We start from the raw sequence: 21172 nt of genomic DNA on the forward strand, positions 1-21172 counted from the left end.
GTTCACAATACAAATGAAGATGATTACACCAACATTTGGTTTCTAAAAAAATTGCACACAACACGATCCAAAGATTTAATCTCAGTGACAGTTCCTAAATTTGTTTCAGTTCCTAAATTTGTTTCTAAAACCATGCCAATGTTTGATGGCTTCTCATGAAGCATCAGCCTTATCTACAGAGAGGTCAGGCCCCAGAAAATGTTCATTGAGGAGTCAATATTATATTCTTGGTTAGCTATCTTCCTGTAAAGGTAACACCTTCCCCCTCCCTGTAATCTATTTTTTTCTAATCTTTCATTAAATTTGCACACTTATCCGTGGAAAAAATTACAAATTGGGTGATATTGATAACTGTGCTATCTACAGTGTACAGTAACTAGAAATTCAGAAAGCATTTACAATAGCATTAAGTAATATAGTCTGTATGATGAAGAAAGTGCTCATACTGTGTTCCATTGAGTGCCTTGAATACATCCTCTCCATTCTCGACTTGCTCCAAAGTGGGTCTGGTGTGAATTTTCACTTGGCGGCTCTCTAGCATCCTTATAGGAACTCTCAGAAATTCTTGAACATTGGATAACTTCTGTGCATAAATTAGAATCAATATTGTCCAAACAGTACAAAAACGAGAAACAGAGCAATGACGGGATTGAGTTTTCCCTTTTACCTTGTCGTTGTTGATAATATCCTCATAATATAATCGTATATGGCGAGTACTCTTGAAGTATTGCAAAGAATCTTCCATCATCTGCTCTACATGGCTAAAGTTGGGTATTAAGATGGCAACATCAAGCTTGGGCTTGAATTGTGCTAGTACCTCAGCCTACAATGAACACTAAAAGATAATAAGCACAAATGTCTGTATGAAGGCATACAAGGAAACCATTTGAAACAAAAAAAAGGAATACAAGGATACCATATATCATTTCAGGTTCACACCATTGAAACTATATACTATTTCAAGTTCACAAAGACTTAAAACTCAAAACTCAGACCCAGACTACATGAAGGCAGAAGTCCAAGACAGACTCAAAAGTAGCCCAACCACAATTAAGTTTCTCGAGTTTAAAAAGCTTCGGCAGTGTAATAGTCCAAGCCTCGTTGAGTACCAATCAAGTTTGTCAAGTACTAAACACTATTTCTCTGGGTTATAAGAAACCTTAGTTATGATAAATATTTATAATAAGATCCATTTTCATTTATCACAACTCCAATAGCCTGTCGATTTGCAAAATGTGAAGAACAAAAAGTAACACTATTACTTGTAAAACCAACATATCTTGGAACTTTTGTTATGATCATAATAATAGCTTTTTATAATTAATTGAGGGAAATATAAACAAATAAATGAAAAATGCTGCTATGATCACCTCAACTGACTTTGATAGTACCATTAAAAGGTTGTATCTTAACTGCAAAGGCACTCTGTTAGGGCAGTTCTGGCATCCTTCGGTCCGGGTGTGTGTGTGCGCCAGCCTCTTCCGAGGCAAAAGTCAGAGATGCAATTCAAAGGGGGGTTTGAAGATTGAGAGGAAACAAGGAATTTAAAAGTAAAGCGGGGGTTGCCCACATGCACGGGTGTGGGTAGGGCTGCAAATGAACCGAGCCGGATCACGAACATGTTTGGGTTCGGCTCATTAAAAGCTCGGCTCGGGCTCGTTCGTTTACTAAACGAGCCGAACCCGAGCCCAAAAATTAGGCTCGTCAAATAAACGAGCCGAACTCAAGCTTTGTTATTTGACGAGCCGAACTCAAGCTTTGTATAATTAGGCTTGGACAAGCTCGTGAACTTTTTAGGCTCAGTTCATAAAGCCGAGCTGAGCTTTAAAGCTCGGATTATGTTTGTTATATATATATATATATATATATATATATATATATATATATATATATGAGAAAACGGTTTCTACACACAAGTGTAGATAAGTTATCTACACACTAGCTTAAAATACAGTGAAGGGCATATTGTTTGGGTGATCCAAACCATTCATTTGATTGGCCCTCACATAGATAGGGTGTGCGCAAAAAATCAGCTCCATAGGATCATCCCAACCCTTCGAACCGTGGAGGCAAAAAATGGACAGATTTGTGAAGGTTTATACAAGTCCATTTTACCTCCACAAATCGTAGGGTTGGCATGATCCTATGGAGCTGATTTTTTTTGGACACCCTATCTATGTGAGGGCCAATCAAATGAATGGTTTGGATCACCCAAACAATATGCCCTCCACTGTATTTTAAGCTAGTGTGTAGATAACTTATCTACACTTGTATGTAGAAACCGTTTTCTCATATATATATATATATATATATATTACTCGATGGTATTTATTTGATGTGTTACTAAACGAGCTGAACCCGAACCCAACCAAGCTTGAGCCTGGCTCGGCTCGGCTCATTAAAAGCTCAGCTCGGGCTCATTTGTTTACTAAACGAGCCAAGTCGAGCTCGAGCTTTGTTGAATATTGGCGAGCCGAAAACGAGCCCAAAAAAGAGCTCGTCACGAACATGAGCCGAGCCTCAAACTAAGCGAGCCGAGCACGAACAACCCAATGTTTGGCTCGACTCGTTTGCAGCCCTAGGCATGGGAGACCCTCAGGGTCGACAGACCGTCCGACTCAAACCAAATGACAAAACAAGCACAAACCAAATGCCGATGCGAGTGATAAAACGAACTAAAGAGAAAGACTCGGCAGGGAAGATGAATCCATTGCTTTCTTAATCCGAGTACAGCTACCGCTACAGCTACAGAAAAGTAAAAGCAAAAGGTACAGGCACTGAAAGTAAAAATAAAATGCCGATACATATTGGATTTGGTTCTGGAACCTCTTCATTGGAGGCAGATGCCTCCTTATATAGCTTTATTCAGGTAACCGCTCCTCATCACCTCACGTTCTACTTGGAGGGAAACTTTTTGGTAACTACCCATGATGGGTTACCTTTTTTTCTTCTTTTTTTTTTGAAAAATGAAATTTTTTATTAATATTAGGATTATAGTCGAGACCAGGAGTCCCAAAAAGCAGGATAGTAACAAGCAACGGCCCAGGTACACCCAAGTCAATTCAAAATACAGAAGTTGAAATAACCTAATCTATTACTCTCTTTCTTTTCACCCCTTGTTGTCACAACTCCCATTACAGTCTAGGGGAGTAGCTTTGTTGCCGGTTAAAGAGAATAGTAGGGGTGGTTGGAGTCTCACAGGAGGAACTATAACGAATCCAGGTATCTGGAGTGATGAATGTGTGGTACCATTACATCTGTATCTTTTCAAATTTACGTGTACAACAGCTTTTCTATCAGGGGTTGATTTGCATCCTAAACTTCTAGACTTCTCTTTCTCGGCGACCCTCCAGGAGATAGTAGCAAAATTAGGGTATCCGTACAAGAAAACCTAAGGAAAAGACACAGTCTCTCAAACCATGACCAATGAATGGAATTTTGGTAATAAACCGATAATTTTCAAAACTATTAGACATATTCGCTATCTTGGGTGACCCTTAACAGGATTTACCATCTGCAAGTTTTGTCAGTGACCTTCCATGCTTAAGGTCTCTCGACAAATTTAACCCCCTCCCTATTTTCCTTGTTTAAAATCTTACTTGATCAGAACAAACATTAATCCTCCCTGTAAAACTGGTCCCTCCTCATACGAGGACTACTACTCATGATTATTCCCTGGTTTTCTTCCCCGTTTCTTTTTTCTCTGATCTCCTTTTCTTCTTTATCGCCAGCCGCCATTGCAAAAAAACATGTCTTTGGTTGCCACCAAGTTCTCGTTGTATTTAATCCCAAAGGCATCACCCATCGATACAAAATTAGCAAATTCATTTGGGGCAGGTACTTCACTGAGTAATTATCCTCGGTTATCATCACCTACTTTTCCTTACTTGTGGGGGCCCTACCAATCCCTTGAGGTTCCTCCGATAGATAAGATTCTTTCTGCACTCCCAAGTCCGGGACAGGATCCACCTTAGACCGGGTAATATCTAGGTCCTTGATCGCGGAGCTTCTTCCCTCCTCCCACAGGCGTCGGTGAGTGCGTCTCTCCTTTTCTAGTACTTTGCTAAACATGGGGAGCTCAAGGAGGGGTAGGTTCAATTCCATATTACTTGTTGATTCAAAGTGATTAAGTTCAATTTTGGAGGAGCTGGAAGAAGTTCTCTGTAACTTAGCCCAACGCTTCTTTAACGGATTAAGTGAAACCTCACAAGGGGTGGGAGATTCCTTCCTAGCTAACTTTTCATTATAGAGAAGATCCTTCAAAAGTTCAATATCTCCGCCCTCAAAAGAAAATTCATGGGCACTAGGGGTATCTCCACCCCGACTCAGTCCCTTTGCAGGCATGGCAGGCGAAGATATGTTATCAAAGTTTTGAAGAATTTTCTGGGAGTCTTCGACAAGTCGCCTCTTTTTGAGTTCCTCTTTCCTAACGATACCTTTCAATTTTCATGTGAAAACAGATAGGCCCCCTCGAGTGGCCGACACCCGCGCTTCCAAACTAGTATTTCTACATGATAGGTTACTTTTTCCTACACGCGAACGTTGTTCCTTAGACTTTTTACCTCTTACTACTGGATTCACCCATTACCGGCATCGCCTGACTAATAATGCTATCTTCAGAAATCACCTTAACTCCCACAAAGTAAATGCTGGATTCCACTCTTATATTAATGGAAGAGGGGATAGATTTCCAAAGTGAAGTTAAGATCAAAGTCGAGGCAAAGGTCATACAATGATCATGATTACCCGAAAGTTGAGATTGGATCATCTGGCCCAAGTGTTGTCCAAGTGTCTCCACAATTGTCAAAGACCATGCTTGAAGAGGTATATCATAAAATCTGACCCTAATTCTAGCACCCATGTTATATGCCGAAAACCAGGGATGAAGGGCTGAGAGATACCCCTCCAGAGCATTCCCTTCCCGCCTCAAAATGGCGGTCGCCTGCAACTCTGACTCGAAGCAAAAAAGAATATCCACTAAGTTGATGGAGTAAGGCTTTTGGAGATCCTGAATGCCCCAACATTTTTTGGCCCACTCCCATATCCACTGAGTTAATCGGGACCTCAAGTGCTAAAGGTTTTGCATGAATATCTACCTGAGAGGGACCAATTTTAGGCTTCCAAACCATGGCCGGAGCTAGTTAGGTCTTAGGCTCCAAGCATTTTCTACAAACATCCAGCGAACCAAAGTTTTTATATTGACATTTCCGGCACATTCAATCACTGCCATTGGAGTGCAAGCGTCTGTTAAACTCAATGGGGCGACGACCAGGGATTTGTCTGGCCCCGAAATTCAATCGTCTTGTTCTAGTGTCCTTATCCTCAATACTTCCCAAGGACCCCGAGTGGGATCTGGGGACGCCCATTGGGGCCAACCCAAGTTATCTCCTTGCCCAACCAAGCTTAGAGTCATTCGACAACAAATGTAAGGATCCCCAGGGACTCAAAAGCTTCTAAAGCAGGATAACATGACTCTATAAAGTTAAGAAAGTGAACAACAGTATGGTCAAGCTTGGAGCCACACGAGCATATTATGGAGTCCCTCAGAAAGCCAGAGCCAGCGGTCACCGGAGGAAGAATCTGAAGGCCTCTAAAAACATCTCTAATAGTCATTTTTTAGTTTGCTTTTTTCCTTTCGACTACCACTCTTCTCCCCTAGACAAGCCTACACTCACATAGGCTCATTTCAACATCCATTTTATTATCCTCCTTCATGTGCATTCGTATTATGGAGTAAGTAATGCACCACCATTGATGGTTCTTCCTCAATCTAACTTGTTAGGTATATCAGATCACGAGGACAATGACAATCAATATATATCAAAGGAAACATAGCAAGAATTTGATCGGTTGCAACATAAAAACATGGATGGAAGCTTGATTTGAGAGCTCTTTCAGCACATGTTCAACCAATCGAAAACATTGGGTTACCTTATTTTCATGTCCTACGTAGTCTAGGTGGCCCCTCCACCTTCCCACGACTGGCAACATACATGCCACATCTTTAGATCATTCAAATAGATAGTATCGTGCTGATTCGGTCCCCTTTGACTGATTGTCTTCTTCAGGGTGAACATGCTTTAATGGATATCTTTAATAACTGCCTCCTTATACTATTTTTTAGGTTATGCATGTTTCCTTATTCATCCATTAAATTCCATCGTGGCACATAATTCAATTGATCCAGTCCACGTGAACGGTCGCTTGCTGATCCAATCATTTATGACTGGTAAAACCCAAAAATGGGTGTAAACACAATGTAAGAAGTTCATGCCACATTTGCCAATTTTCTTTCCAAGTTTTGTTAAAAAACACTAACATTGTGAATAGGATAATAAATGATGAATATTTAGCTAGTGGGGTGTTAAGCAGCCACAACGGAATGCTTCAAGAGGGACGCAAGTGGATCTTTTGGAAGCTTTAACTTGAGGCAGAACTTTTTTGAATGAGAGGTTGACAGGATTTTTTTTCCAAAGAATAGAGGTTGAGAGGATGTCCCTCCTCCTAGACATTCTCGACTCTTTTTACATTAAGAAATCGGGCAGAGACAAGAGGTTTTGGATATGGAACTAATCTGGGGTTTTAGCATTAAGTTCTTCTATCATCATATTGTTCCTTCGTGCTGTCCCTCCTAGACATTCTGGACTCCTTTTACATTAAGATATCACGTAGAGACGAGGTTTTGGACATGGAACTCATCTGGGGATTTTAGCGTTAAGTTCTTCTATCATCATATTGTTCCTTGCGAGTTTCCACGTTTGATTGGACTGCTTTTCAGGATAAGATCTTGACGGTTGATCATCTGCGCAATCGTGAGATTCTTATTGTTCATCACTACACACTATGCGTGGTTGCAGGTGAGTAAGTAGACCATATCTTTCTTCATTGCAAGATAGTCAGGAAGGAATGGGTTTCCCACTTCGCCTGAAGGAGCTTCTACATAACTGGTCGTAGGCACCTTGGCACAGAAAAGGGAGGATCCTTTGGGGAGTAACACTGCTAGCTATTATATGGCCTCTCTGGAACGAGCGAAATGCTCGGATATTAAAAAATGCTGCAAACGGGTCATTCTTCATCTACATGAAGATCATCTCGCTTATTATCTGTTGGGTTAGGAACATAAGATATTACCTTGTTTCAAGTTTTCCTCTACCTCGGATCTCATACGATATTGGAGGGAGATTTGTGCAAGCAAGGAATGAGTGGAGTTGATAAGGCCTAGATAGATTCCTCCGTATCCTGGATGCGTGAGGCTGAATTTTGAGGAATCAAGTATCCTGACCCAGAGGGGGTAGGTGGAATCCTAAGAGATGAGACGGGTTTCATTAGGTGGGCTTTTCATGCCCCATAGGGATAAAGGACTCCAATGAATGAAATGCTATTATATGGCCTCTCTGGAACGAGCGAAATGCTCGGATATTAAAAAATGCTGCAAACGGGTCATTCTTCATCTACATGAAGATCATCGCTTATTATCTGTTGGGTTAGGAACATAAGATATTACCTTGTTTCAAGTTTTCCTCTACCTCAGATCTCATACGATATTGGAGGGAGATTTGTGCAAGCATGGAATGAGTGGAGTTGATAAGGCCTAGATAGATTCCTCCGTATCCTGGATGCGTGAGGCTGAATTTTGAGAAATCAAGTATCCTGACCCAGAGGGGGTAGGTGGAATCCTAAGAGATGAGACGGGTTTCATTAGGTGGGCTTTTCATGCCCCATTGGGATAAAGGACTCCAATGAGCGAAATGCTATTATATGGCCTCTCTGGAACGAGCGAAATGCTCGGATATTAAAAAATGCTGCAAACGGGTCATTCTTCATCTACATGAAGATCACCTCGCTTATTATCTGTTGGGTTAGGAACATAAGATATTACCTTGTTTCAAGTTTTCCTCTAGCTCGGATCTCATACGATATTGGAGGGAGATTTGTGCAAGCATGGAATGAGTGGAGTTTATAAGGCCTAGATAGATTCCTCCGTATCCTGGATGCGTGAGGCTGAATTTTGAGGAATCAAGTATCCTGACCCAGAGGGGGTAGGGGGAATCCTAAGAGATGAGACGGGTTTCATTAGGTGGGTTTTTCATGCCCCATTGGGATAAAGGACTCCAATGAGTCGGAGGTGAGAAAGCTTCTCCAGCGTATCAGGATCTTGGACGACCACGCTTTGGGTAGTCTTATCGTGGATGGAGACTCTCTCAATGTTATCCGGTGGACGGATGAGAGTCGCTCTTACTTATGAAGATTTATGGATTTGATCGAGGAGATCCAGGATAGAGTGGACGGGTAGTCAGTTTGGTTCCAGCATGTTAGGCTATGAAGCACGGGTACGGGTACGGGGTGCGGGTACGACACGACACGGGTACGTGGGTACGTGATTTGCCAAAAAAACCGAGTGCGGGTACGTTCGGGTACGCCGAATATAATAATATATTTTAATATTTTATTATATATTTATAAAAATTAAAATAAAAAAAATTGTAGAGCAATCAAATAACAATAATATCACCAAAATGGAAAATTCTAATATTACTCTTCATTTCATAAGTGATTAAGTTCCATATTTCATAACATGAGGCATCAATACATCATTCATTAGAAAAAAAAGTATGTCACCAGTGTGTTGACCAGTGCCTGACAAGATGAATAATTTTTAGAGACCAAATTATGAGATTTTTTTTACCGGACTTTTGGGGTTTAATAATGTTTGGACAAAATAGATTTTATGAATTTTTAAAATTTGAAAAATACCCCACCGTTTGGAAGTTAAGAAAGTTAAAATTTTGACCCGACCCTTTTTCTTTGAATTTTGTACTAGAACTGGAGAGTTGACTTTTTTTCCTTTTAGATTTGGGTGTTGAAACTATTTTTAATAAATCCAAAAGGGGGGTATTCCGTTATTTACATGTAAATCTTAAGTAAATGGACAGAGAGAAGTACAGGAGAGGAAAGAGAAGCAGCAGGACGTGTCGGGTACGCGTGGTGCGCACCCGACACGCACCCAACCACCAAAACTAGTTTTTTTTTTTTTTTTTAAATGGGGTACATACCCCGGACGTACCTGGGGCGTACACGGACGTGCCCGCACCCCATACGTGTCGGGTGCGAGTGCGGGAGCCCCGGGAGAGTACCCGTGCTTCCTAGATGTTAGGTAATCAGCCAACAGTGAGGTAGATCGTCTCACCCGATCATGAGTTAACGGGACTAGTTTGGAGATCCTTGACTCGCTTCCCTCGTGATTGTTTCTTCTTTGAACTCATATTCCTACCACCTTATTTTGGTACCTTCCAACCCCTCTTCATTTTGATCTTTTTCATTGGCAGATGCATTTCCCAATGAGTAGGGGGGTGCAACTCGGGTCGGGTTGGAGCCACTCCGAGCCGAGGAACCCCCAACCCAAGTTCATAAAAGATGTCGGGTTTCACTCGGGTCGGGTTGCCCAAACCCTCAACCCGAACCCGACCCAAATTCAACCTGGGTTGGGAAAACTCAACTTGAACCTGACCTGACCCGAACTCAACCCCACTTTTATTCAGGGTTGACCCTGTCGGGTCGGGTTAAACCTGACCGGAGTTGCACCCCTACCAATGGGCTGTATGAAGAACTGGTGAAGGAGTTTTAGAGGGGTGGAACACACCAAAAAAGGCGTGAACATATATATATATATATATATATATATATATATATATATATATATATATATATATATTGGCCATTTTACATGACTCGCACCATAATTGATGAAAAATAACAGGGAAGGGACCAGAAGTCTTGACCAAATGCCCTTCGGTTTAAAAGGCCAAAAATTTATCCTTTTCATTTTTCCCTGTTCTCAAACTCCTCAACGGAAAAGGCATAGGACTTTTGCCACCAAAACTCCTTTAGTTTAAAAGAGCCAAACTTGTTTCAGTTTTCCTTTTTTCTTCTCTTCTCAAACAGTTATTCATTTCCCTTACAATTAACAAGAGGAAGGGCTTGGGGAAGGGCTTCCTTTCTATTTCCACTTCTTTGTTGTCCTTTCTTTCTATCTTCTTTTACTTTCCCTTTCCATGAGCTAAGAGGAATTCTCAATGATTTTTCAGAGGCATGGGAGGAGATGTGGGGGAGGAAGTGGCTGAAGGGCAAATTTGCCACCAAACATTTTCATAATTTGTCAAGAACTAAAGTACTTTCATCTTTCCCTGTTCTCAAACTCCTCAACGGAAAAGGCATAGGACTTTTGCCACCAAAACTCCTTCAGTTTAAAAGAGCCAAACTTGTTTTAATTTTCCTTTTTTTCTTCTCTTCTCAAACAGTTATTCATATCCCTTACAATCAACAAGAGGAAGGGATTGGGGAAGGGCTTCCTTTCTATTTCCACTTCTTTGTTGTCCTTTCTTTCTATCTTCTTTCACTTTCCCTTTCCATAAGCTGAGAGGAATTCTCAATGATTTTTCAGAGGCATGGGAGGATATGTGAGGGAGGAAGTGGCTGAAGGGCAAATTTGCCACCAAACATTTTCATAATTTGTCAAGAACTAAAGTACTAATTGATAAGATGAAAAGAAAAAATATAATGCTATGTTTTTGCCATAGTTTTAAAACTCCCCCGTGTCCACGTTTACTCCCCCGAGTCAACTCCCTTTTACATTGGCCGTGTTCCGCGTTGCTCCGCTTCTGCATTCCACATTTTGCCTTACAGAGTCAATAAAAACTCCTTTGACTCTCCTAAATTATGACCGAGTCAACCGAGTACTCAGGCGCGTCAACAGAGTACTCGACCGTGTCGTGCCGAGTCAACCAGGTTTTTCTTCGGCCGCGTTACACCCCGCATCCGTGTTTTTAAACACTAGTTTCTACCTCTGAATGAGGTTAAATACTATGATTTAGTCGACACTTTAAATTTTTAGAAGACAAGCGTGTCGACATGTATCAACAGTCCTTCCGATATTTGTAAATTTAGAGCTAGAACTGTCACACTTATTGAAAGCAGGTCAAGATATTATTGTAACGTGTCAAGTGAAATACTATTTATTATCGAATATTGTGTTTGCCTCCTCTTTTACCATTAACTCTTATTTTATTATTAATTCTCCTCTTTTATCATTCATTTTATTTTATTAATTTTTCTTTTAACTCTTTAACTAATATTTGTTTTTATTCCCCCCCCCCCCCCCCTCCTCGAAAATCTAAAAACACTAAGCAAGCACTCTTCCAGTATTTTAGATTTTCTCGATGAATATTGAAGACTGAAGATAACAAGATTAGATTGATGAATGCATTGTTATTTGATTATCTCAGATTTCTGTGAGACTTGTAGTTGCATAATCCTAAGATTTATTGGTTCGACACTGACACATGAATTCGTGTCCACGTATCATAGGTTAAATAGGGTCTAATGTAGTTTAATTATTTTCTTTGTTTTTTATTATCAAGAAATAAAAACCAGACTACATCACAGCCCAAGTCAGCCCAAGTTTAATTTAGTTTTGGTCATTGTGCATCAGGGCTACACTAGGCTCATTGAAACAATATAATATATGAACATATATGGAGAGAGAGAGAGAGAGAGAGAGAGAGAGAGAGAGACCTCTTCTTTTGAATGGACATGAGACTTGTGTGTACCATTGAGCAGCTTGGCATGCCTATCATAAGCATTCGCCAACACAGAGATGAGCCTCCGCAGCAGATTTCTACGAAACAAAAATATTACAGAAACTCCCTTCCAATTGAAATAATTAGCGATTTCCCTGTGATACTTCATAACAGCCTGCAGATAATCACAAACATGTCACAAAAAATTGGATGAAACAGTACAAAGCTTCCATGATACATATTTTACATTTAAGATGTAGACGAGATATCATAAACGCACACCAACAAAACCACTAAAATTACTTACTTCTACATGTCAAATTATCTAAACATACACCCGTGCATCTAAAGTTGGAATACTATGAATACAATAGCCAACAATGTTCCCTGGTTCAATCACCTACGCCATACTTTACCAATATCGATTGAAAATCATACTCGGTTTTATGTTTTTTGGCAGTTTAATGTGTATTCCAACTGTGATAGTGTGAGTAATGCCAAATGTGAATCCTCATCAAATAAGTGTTTGGTAGCAACATTGTCTCGGCAGCCAACGCCATTTTGAAGGAAGTTCAAATGCCATTCCTCGTTTGGTTGCCAATATTGCATAGAATTCCCAAGAGACTCCTCTAGACATGCTTCCTATGTAATTATTGCATGTCAGCCCATGTGGCATTCATGTCCCCTCCTAACTTTCAAACCAAATTTTACAAAAAAAGGAAGAAGTTTGGTTGAAAAATCTTGGGAATGCTCTCTCTCTCTCTCTCTCTCTCTCTCTCTCTCTCTCTCTCTCTCTCTCTCTCTCTAACAGTTTCTGCGCTCAGAGCGCAAATAGCTTATCTGCGCTAGAGTGCAAGAAACAAGGATGGGCCCACATTGTTTGGGTGATCCTAAGCATTCATTTGAAAGGCCCCATCATGGATCGGGTGTGTACTGAAAATTAGCTCCATTGGATTATCCTAACCCTTCCAATGGGGTGTATACCAAAAATCAGCTCCAATGGATTATCCTAACCCTTCCCATGGGGTGTGTACCAAAAATCAGCTCCATTGGATCATCTTAGGGTGTCAGTGTGTGCGTGTGTGTATGTGTGGTGGTGGTTTGGGAAGGGGGGCGTCGTTTGTCCACAAATGAATGCTTAGGATCACCCAAAAAATGTGGGCCCACCATGTTTCCTATGCTCGAGCGCAGGAACCTCTCTCTCTCTCTCTCTCTCTATATATATATATATATATATATATATATATATATATAGAGAGAGAGAGAGAGAGAGAGCAAGAGAGAGAGAGAGAAAAGGATTTATGCGCTCGAGCGCAGAAACAGGGTGGGGGGGGTGATCCAAAGCATTTATTTGGAAGGCCCCATCATGGATGGGGGGCCTACCAAAAATCAGGTCCATTGGATCACCAATGGGTGTCCATTTCTGGGGCCAAAAATGGGCAGATACTGTTTGTCCACTATCTGCCCATTTTTTGGCCCCACAAATGGACAGCCTAAGGTGATCCAATGCAGCTGATTTTTGGTGGACACCCTACCCATGAAAGGGCCCATCAAATGAATGCTTTGGATCCCACCCAAAATGTGGCCCCAACCTGTTTCTGTGCTCGAGCGCAGAAACCATTTCCTCATATATATATATATATATATATATAGGTAATGACACCCCTACTTATTCACCTACTCTCACAGTCTATGTCGCGCAACGAAGCACTACTGACTATTCTCCAAGAGGTAATTCTAGACAAATCAATGCTTGTCTCCTCCCTTCTGACTTCTCAGTCGCCTATGCTGCGCATCCAAACATAGAGTAAGAATAATGACACCAATACTCGCATTCACCACGCTCACAGTGTCCCACTGTCATTGTACATGTGACAAGTGGTGATGGGGACCATTCATCTCCCCACTCATGGCAGGATACAAAGCGTCCTGTCCCATGCTGAAGAGGCGATCCTAACCCCTCGATAAAGAAGGGGATATTCCCCAGCTGGCTTGGAAGTTGATCTTTGTGGCCCTTGATCAAGTGAATAGGATCTTTGTTCGGCATGGTCCCAACCAACAAGACGAACAGTCCTACTTACCATGTCCATGATACAAACGGAATTTGTGAACATGCCCATTATTCAGCAAACAAAATTTAGGGCTCATATATATGTAATTCTGATGGACTTTTGAAGAACAAATGAATAGTTGTGAATTCTCTATGTTAAATTTGGGATTTCGCCCTGCTTTGATCTTCTTTTGAACATTTTTTTCAAGATAGTTAGTCTGTCTAGCATTATTTATAAAGACCAAACACATTGCCTGTTAATTCAATTTATTCATTATCCAAATTTTCAACTTTCAGTAGATTTTGGGCAGATTGATTGGCTCAAATTGGCATCAGAGCAAGTTTGATGACAGAGAGATCATCAAAGGAAAAGTCTACTACTTATCCTAATTGGAGCAAACTCTCCAAGGAGTATTGCAAAATCTATATTGACTAAGGGCATTTTTAAAAACCATGGAAAAATATTCCATGAAATATTTATGTAGCCAGTTATGAGAGATGAGCAGGAGAGAGACTTGAGATGGTGGGTGTGAAGGCGCATGTAAAGCCCCTAAAAAAACCCTAATTTTAAGTAGTGAATTTTTTGCCCCATTTTTAGGGATTTCTCATGCTCTCCAAAAAAACACATATTTGCTCTGATTTAATTTACCATTATTAACATGAACATGAGTAGGGAAACCAAAAACTTTGAGGCTTGAACAATCAGCAGATTGAGCAGACATTACCTCATTAGGAGGTTTTTTTTTTTTTTTTTTAAATTGACAAAATTTTATTGAATAATGGTTGGGACAAGTTGTTCCCACCCTTATACAAAAGTGGACCGAAGTCCAAGTACATTCCATACAAGGAATTACAAAGAGGGGAAGACTGTGACTTCCTCTAGTAGAACTCCTGCATTGGCCAGCACATCCGCCTCTTCGTTTTCTGTTCTTCGTCGGTGCTCAATTCTCGGTTTTAGCACCCACATAAGGTCGAAAACTTTTGCTATTACATTATGGGGACGCCATGGCCCTGCTGATGTACCGGAGGCCCATCCCACCGCATTCGTGGAGTCCCCTTCCACTATGAGTGACCTCAAATTTGACTCATAAGCCCATCGTAAGCCAAAAAGCAAAGCTTTGATCTCTGCCTCATTTGCATCACAATCTCCTGCTCCGAAAAAGACATAATAATCTGTTTTTTGTCATCCCTAATTAGACCTCCAATCCCTCCCCTGCCAGGATTGCCTACAGAGCTTCCATCGGAACTGAGTTTAAGCCATCCACTCGGTGGAGCCACCCATCTAGGTTTAGGTTCCGGATCGTTATGTCCCATATAGTGGCCCACCAATTCCTTATCAGGTCCCATTCTGATGAAGTGAATAGGAATGTGATTGAATACCTGCCAATCTTTACTCTTCGCTAATAAATTTCCTTTCTTTCCATATTACAATAGTTCCCCCAGCTGATCCTATCGACGGCAAAAACCCATTCCCGATTACTCCTGCCCCATAGTTTGGTAATGATTTGGTCTGTCACTCCCATTATTTTTTATTCCGAAATAGCCACTAGATCTAGTTGACGCTGAAAGACAAAATCTTTAATTAAACGCATCTTCCTATCTTCCCCCAATCCTCTTATGTTCCAAAATCACATCCTCATTGGGACCAAGGATTGAACTCCCAACAAGACAGACTTTCAGGTTTAAACAGGAACCACCGCCATCGAAAAGAGGTTCGAGAGAACCCTTCCCAGGGGCGTGGCCGAGAACTCTTTAATCGGAAATAGAGGCTGAATGACACCGCTTCTTTGATTTTTAATGCCCGACTTTTCTTGCTTGTTCTTTTGTGAAACAACAGTAGGGAAATCACCTTTTCTTCTCCACTCACGCGTAAAATTATTTATTTCCTTCAATACCCTTTTTTTGAAACTGGGCCCGCCCGCACTCCTTTGAAGAATACCCAAAGCTCGCTTGGCTTTAGCTTCCAACCCCACTGAATTTAAAATTACCTTATCCCCGTTTTCCTGACGCCACCTGTTCATTTCTCCAAATGTCATTGTCTCTACTTTCTTTGCTGGATACTCTTTTTGAATGTTGAATTTTGAATTTGAATTTGAATTTCGAGAACTCCCCATAATGGCCCACTATAGGCCCCATGTTCCTATCAATTTGTCGATTTGCACCGTCTCCCGTCCGATCACAGTTCTGCTTTCTAACAGCTTCTGGGGCGAAAGTAACCATTCGTCCCTTTTTTGAATAATCCTGAGTGTCGTCCCGGCGAGAGGGCAACTTCGCCGAAAGGGGGGATGTTGGCCCTACCAATGATTCTGCCATGGATTGAAAGCATGTAGCCTGTTCCTGAAACTCCACACCAATCATAAAAATTGAGTTCTGGATTTGCAAGCGTAGAAATGGGTATGCTAACCTCCATTTGGGGGTGAGGATTCTCGCCGATGCATAACTCATACACTGACCACTGTTTTGTTTCATTCTTACTTCCAACACCGATCCAAGGCAATTTCCTAGGGCTTCAACCATGGATATCGCCCAACCATGGAGGGGGATACCATGGAAATTAACCCAAAATTCCTCCGCTCCTTGGTGGTACTCAGTATCCCACTTTTTCAAGAAAAGAAGGTGGTCAGCGCATGCTTCTTCCTTCATTTTTAGGACTTTTAGCGCTAAATCTTCGCAATCAAACATGAAGAGGACATCATTTTCAGCCAAAATGCTTGGTCTCAGAAGAGACGGAATACCCCAAAGCTTTCTGCCCAGTACCAAAGATCATCAACCCTTCTTCCTTTCTCCCTTATTCGACCAATCAGACAAGATTTTAAAAAATGGCACCGGACGTCTATTTCTTTTCTAGAAATCGATAGGAGAGGGATTCCGCCTTCCATCCTAGTAGATAATGTTCCCGAGTCCGGCCACCCACCTTCTTCGTGTTTCCCCCATCGTTGTTTACTGGCGTCACTGCAGTGGATTCCTTCTTCTTCTAATGAAAATATGTGCACCACCGACATTTTCTCCTCCAACTGAAATTTAAATATCCACAGTTGTTGCAATTCCAGTCCTTCCAATAGTTCCCCCCTGGTTCCGATTGCTACTGTTTACTGGTTGGCTTCCAAGCTTCCCACCCCTCACACTCTCCATTTTTTTGTTAAGAGAAGTATATTTTTTGTTAAGAGTAGCATATTTTTTGTTACAAAGTTGTGGAAGTCTCCTTCCAGAGTAGGTTGCATCTCTTTCTAGAGTAGTACCTCATTAGGAGTTTTACATCTGATCGACGCAGAAAGAGATCTATAAACCAGCAAACAGGTTGTGGTCACTGTTTTTTAACCAAAATCTCATGACAAAACAACATTTGAGAGCATACAATGTGCCTTTTCAAGGAGCATTTGATTCATCCATTCTATAGCAACATTCTGGTATAGAGTACCAGTATTGGTGTATTGTCGAACAATACCTTCGTCTTTGAAGAACTTCTCAAACTACTCCTGAAATTCACTACAATTGTAAATCCTCAATCACTTCAACTTCTTCTAGTCGGCCTCTAAACCAAGCTTCCACTATTTGAAAGTTAAAAAAATAAAACCGCATCTTTGATCTGGAGGGATATACAACTAGACCTTTCTCGTGAATCATCTACAAACAACACAAAATACCAAGATCTCCCTTTTGAAGCGACTCTTGCCTAGTCACTTAGATAGATCTGGATGTATGTATCCAAGCGTATCCTTCATAATCTGTGTTGCATGGATTCAGATTCGCGTGTCAGGATCTGACACGGATTCGAGGTGTCGGATTCAGCAAACCCCAAAAAGTAGGATTCGTGGATTTGGTAATTTTTAAATAAAATAAATTTCTTGATTGTCACCTTTATCAAAAAATAAATAAATAAATAAATTTTAAATATATATTTTCAGCAACCTATATATGCTCAGAAACCTCGCCCTCATATATATATATATAGAGAGAGAGAGAGAGAAAACATTTCCTACACACTTGTGTAGGTAAGTTACCTACACACTAGCTTAAAATACAGTGGGGGCCCACATTGTTTGGGTGATCCAAACCATTCATTTGAATGGTCCTCACAGAGATAGGGTGTCCACAAAAAATCAGATCCATAGGATCATCCCAACCCTATGATTTGTGGAGGTAAAATGGACGTGTATAAACCTTCACAAATTAGTCCATTTTTTGCCTCCATAGTTTGAATGGTTAGGATGATCATATGGATCTGATTTTTTGTGGACACCCTATCTATATGAGAGAACATTTCCTACACACTTGTGTAGGCAAGTTACCTACACACTAGCTTAAAATACAGTGGGGGCCCACATTGTTTGGGTGATCCAAACCATTCATTTGAATGGTCCTCCCATAGATAGGGTGTCCACAAAAAATCAGATCCATAGGATCATCCTAACCATTCAAACTATGGAGGCAAAAAATGGACTAATTTGTGAAGGTTTATATATATATATGAGAGAACATTTCCTACACACTTGTGTAGGTAAGTTACCTACACACTAGCTTAAAATACAGTGGGGGCCCACATTGTTTGGGTGATCCAAACCATTCATTTGAATGATCCTCACATAGATAGGGTGTCCACAAAAAATCAGATCCATAGGATCATCCTAACCATTCAAACTATGGAGGCAAAAAATGGACTAATTTGTGAAGGTTTATACACGTCCATTTTACCTCCACAAATCGTAGGGTTGGGATGATCCTATGGATCTGATTTTTTGTGGACACCCTATCTATACGAGGACCATTCAAATGAATTGTTTGGATCACCCAAACAATGTGGGCCCCCACTGTATTTTAAGCTAGTGTATAGGTAACTTACCTACACAAGTGTGTAGGAAATGTTCTCTCTCTCTCTCTCTCTCTCTCTCTCTCTCTCTCTCTCTCTCTCTCTCTCTCTATATATATATATATATATATATATATATATATAAGTTTACAAGCTCGAGCGCAGATAGCTTATCTGCGCTCGAGTGCTGATAATCATATGGGCCCACATTTATAGGGTGATCCAAAGTATCCATTTGGAAGGCCCTTCCATAGATATGGTGTGTACCAAAAAACAGATCCATACAATCATCCTAACCCATCCAACAGTGAAGGGGAAAATGGACAGACATTGTTTGTCCACAAATCTGCCCATTTTTCCCCTCCACAAATGGAAGGGTTAGGATGATTTAATGGCGCTGATTTTTTTGTGACCACCCTATCTATGATAGGTCCTTCCAAATGAATGCTTTTGATCACCCCAACAATGTGGGCCCACCCTGTTTCTGCACTCGAGCGCAGATAAGCTTATCTAAGCTCGAGCGCAGGAATAGTAAGCCCATATATATGTATAGCCTAGGTTTATATATTTATGAAAATTTTGAGGATGAGGAGTAGAGGCCTTAGAGATTTTATTAAGAGAGTAGAACAAGGAAGGGGGGTCTATGTTCTAGGGTTGTGGCACTAGGGTTTTTATTAAAAGAGTATGGGTTGTGCCTTCATATAAAAAAAGTTAGGAGGGAAACACGTTTAAGGGGAAAATATACAGGATTCGCATTTTAAAAGAGACAATGATGGGTAGGATTCGCCCGAAAAAACAGGATTCGTGCAGGACGTGGCTACGAAAAGAATCCAGGCGTGTCCAACGTGAATCCATGTCTGATACATGTGTGGAGACATGTCGACCCGGATTCGGCCCAGGGGAGGAAAGAATCCATGAACTTCACTATCTAGTGCTTTCCAAAGTCCAAACACACTTACTCACAGAAGCCTATCTCTCCAGTCTTTTATCAACATATCAAACCCCATTTTCTTAGCTCAGTGAAATCATGGTCACTCACATGGCCCATACACATGCCACAATCATGATGACTCAAAATCAAGATCCTAAAACAATGTTCCTTCAAAAGAACCAGATCACCCTTCACAACCTTCATGATTCGACTATAGTTGTGTCCTGCACCTTTAGAGTAAGGTACCCAAAGAGATGAGACTCTTCTTCAAATCGGAACATGTTTGTTGTGCAAATGTATTGTATTCTAGCATTATCCAGCATCCGACAGACCAACGTGCACGACGCACGTGCAGGTCTAGCTGGTAATTTATTGATGTAGTGGCATTGATATAAGCCAAATACTAGGGTTACGAGTTTTTTTTTTAGTTTTCTTGGCCAAGAAGAAGATTACAGGAACAAGTTTAGTAGAGTGGGATAGCGGGGGGGGTCGTGTTCCATTGTGCCGAGATGTGAGGTGCTGGTGGTGGGGTATGCGCTAGGGCCCTTGATGGGAGTTTGTAATCCTAAACCGAAATAGTGAAACTCTTCTCGAGTTAAAGTAGGCACACTGTTGAACTACATAAATCTTGTGCTCTCGTGTGATTGTATTTCTGTGCAACTCTTCTTTACGTTTTGTTGCACAACATGTCTGATCCTTGTTGAGAAGGTATTTCGCGGTTTTCTAAAATATCAAATATCCATCAACATTCACACAACCCCATCATGCTCCTAATTTTTAATTGTCTATACACTAACAGTCCTACAAGGTATGTTATTCCCCATCAAGATAGTATCTTGTAGGTGTCATCCCCATATGGAGATATGTGATGGGACTAGCAACTCGAATCAAGAATCTACTCATCCGGGCAGCAATCACAACTCATGGTCACAAAATGGACCATTTCAACATCATCAGAATTATCCTACACTACACTGATTGGATCAGAGATTTTAAAATTCTTTTCTTATTTCTCTTGAGTTTATGGCAGTTTTTTTTTTATGCCAAATCCAAATTAGCTGATAAAGCACTCCATGTTCTTCATACTAGATCAAGACTTCAACATGGATCTTCCCTTACTTCCACAACCCTATTCCTTTGCCATGCCTGGTTATCATCATCAAAAACACTTTTCCTCATCTCATTTGCGAGGAGGGTTGTTGCAGCATCCTCCATACTATTCTCATCCTTGTTACAGAGTGGAGTAATGACAAGATGCTCATATGAAGAGGGAAGAGAGAATATAATTAGAGTCGTATTCTCATCCTCGAGCCTAACTTAAATACTTGATGTTGACAAACAATTTTATTAAACTTTTTTCATATTATCAGAGAATATACAATCGTTTCTAGTGGTATAACTGATTCCTGAGTGATATAATCATGTAGAAGCTTTCAAACTTCATCTAGAGCTTCTCTACAACTCCTTATGATGTTATACAACACATCATTCGTACGCTTAGTTATCAATTTCATTCTATTTCAGTCGGAACGCCGAATGTTCTGGTACAAAAAGGGAATAAAACTGAAGACAAATGTTCAGGATGGAATTTCAATATATTTTAGACAATCTAGTTTGTTCCATCGTAGCAGTCTATTACGGTCATTCTAGTGGTACCAGTATTTTTAACTTGTAGGAACTTGGGTTGGCACCTTAAATTTTTTGATATGTTAAAAGAGTACAAAGAGGGGGCATCATACCACTTTACCTTCAGATCCACAAAACTAATACAAAAAAACTTACCTGCAACAAACACTTGGAATGCCAAG

At 40.7% G+C, this 21172-nt stretch overlaps 1 protein-coding gene across 3 annotated transcripts in view; it reads right to left on the reverse strand.

Moving 5' to 3' along the window:
- Positions 1 to 246: 246 nt before the first annotated feature.
- LOC143883185 (uncharacterized) overlaps positions 247 to 21172 on the reverse strand; it is a 38118-nt gene continuing 17192 nt past the window's right edge. For 2 of the 3 annotated variants that reach the window (XM_077386538.1, XM_077386553.1), the window contains 3 exons: positions 11572 to 11751; positions 668 to 823; positions 247 to 583 (listed from right to left, as the gene is read on the reverse strand). In XM_077386538.1, the coding sequence (XP_077242653.1) occupies positions 407 to 583; positions 668 to 823; positions 11572 to 11751 (513 nt within the window). In that variant the 3' untranslated portion in view covers positions 247 to 406. The remainder of the gene's footprint in view (positions 584 to 667; positions 824 to 11571; positions 11752 to 21172) is intronic. The other variant, XM_077386545.1, reaches the window with a different exon arrangement.

Source organism: Tasmannia lanceolata, unplaced genomic scaffold, assembly GCF_043159265.1.
Source record: "Tasmannia lanceolata isolate RefF3 unplaced genomic scaffold, GAP_Taslan_0.1 ptg000002l, whole genome shotgun sequence".
Taxonomy (NCBI): Eukaryota; Viridiplantae; Streptophyta; class Magnoliopsida; order Canellales; family Winteraceae; genus Tasmannia; species Tasmannia lanceolata.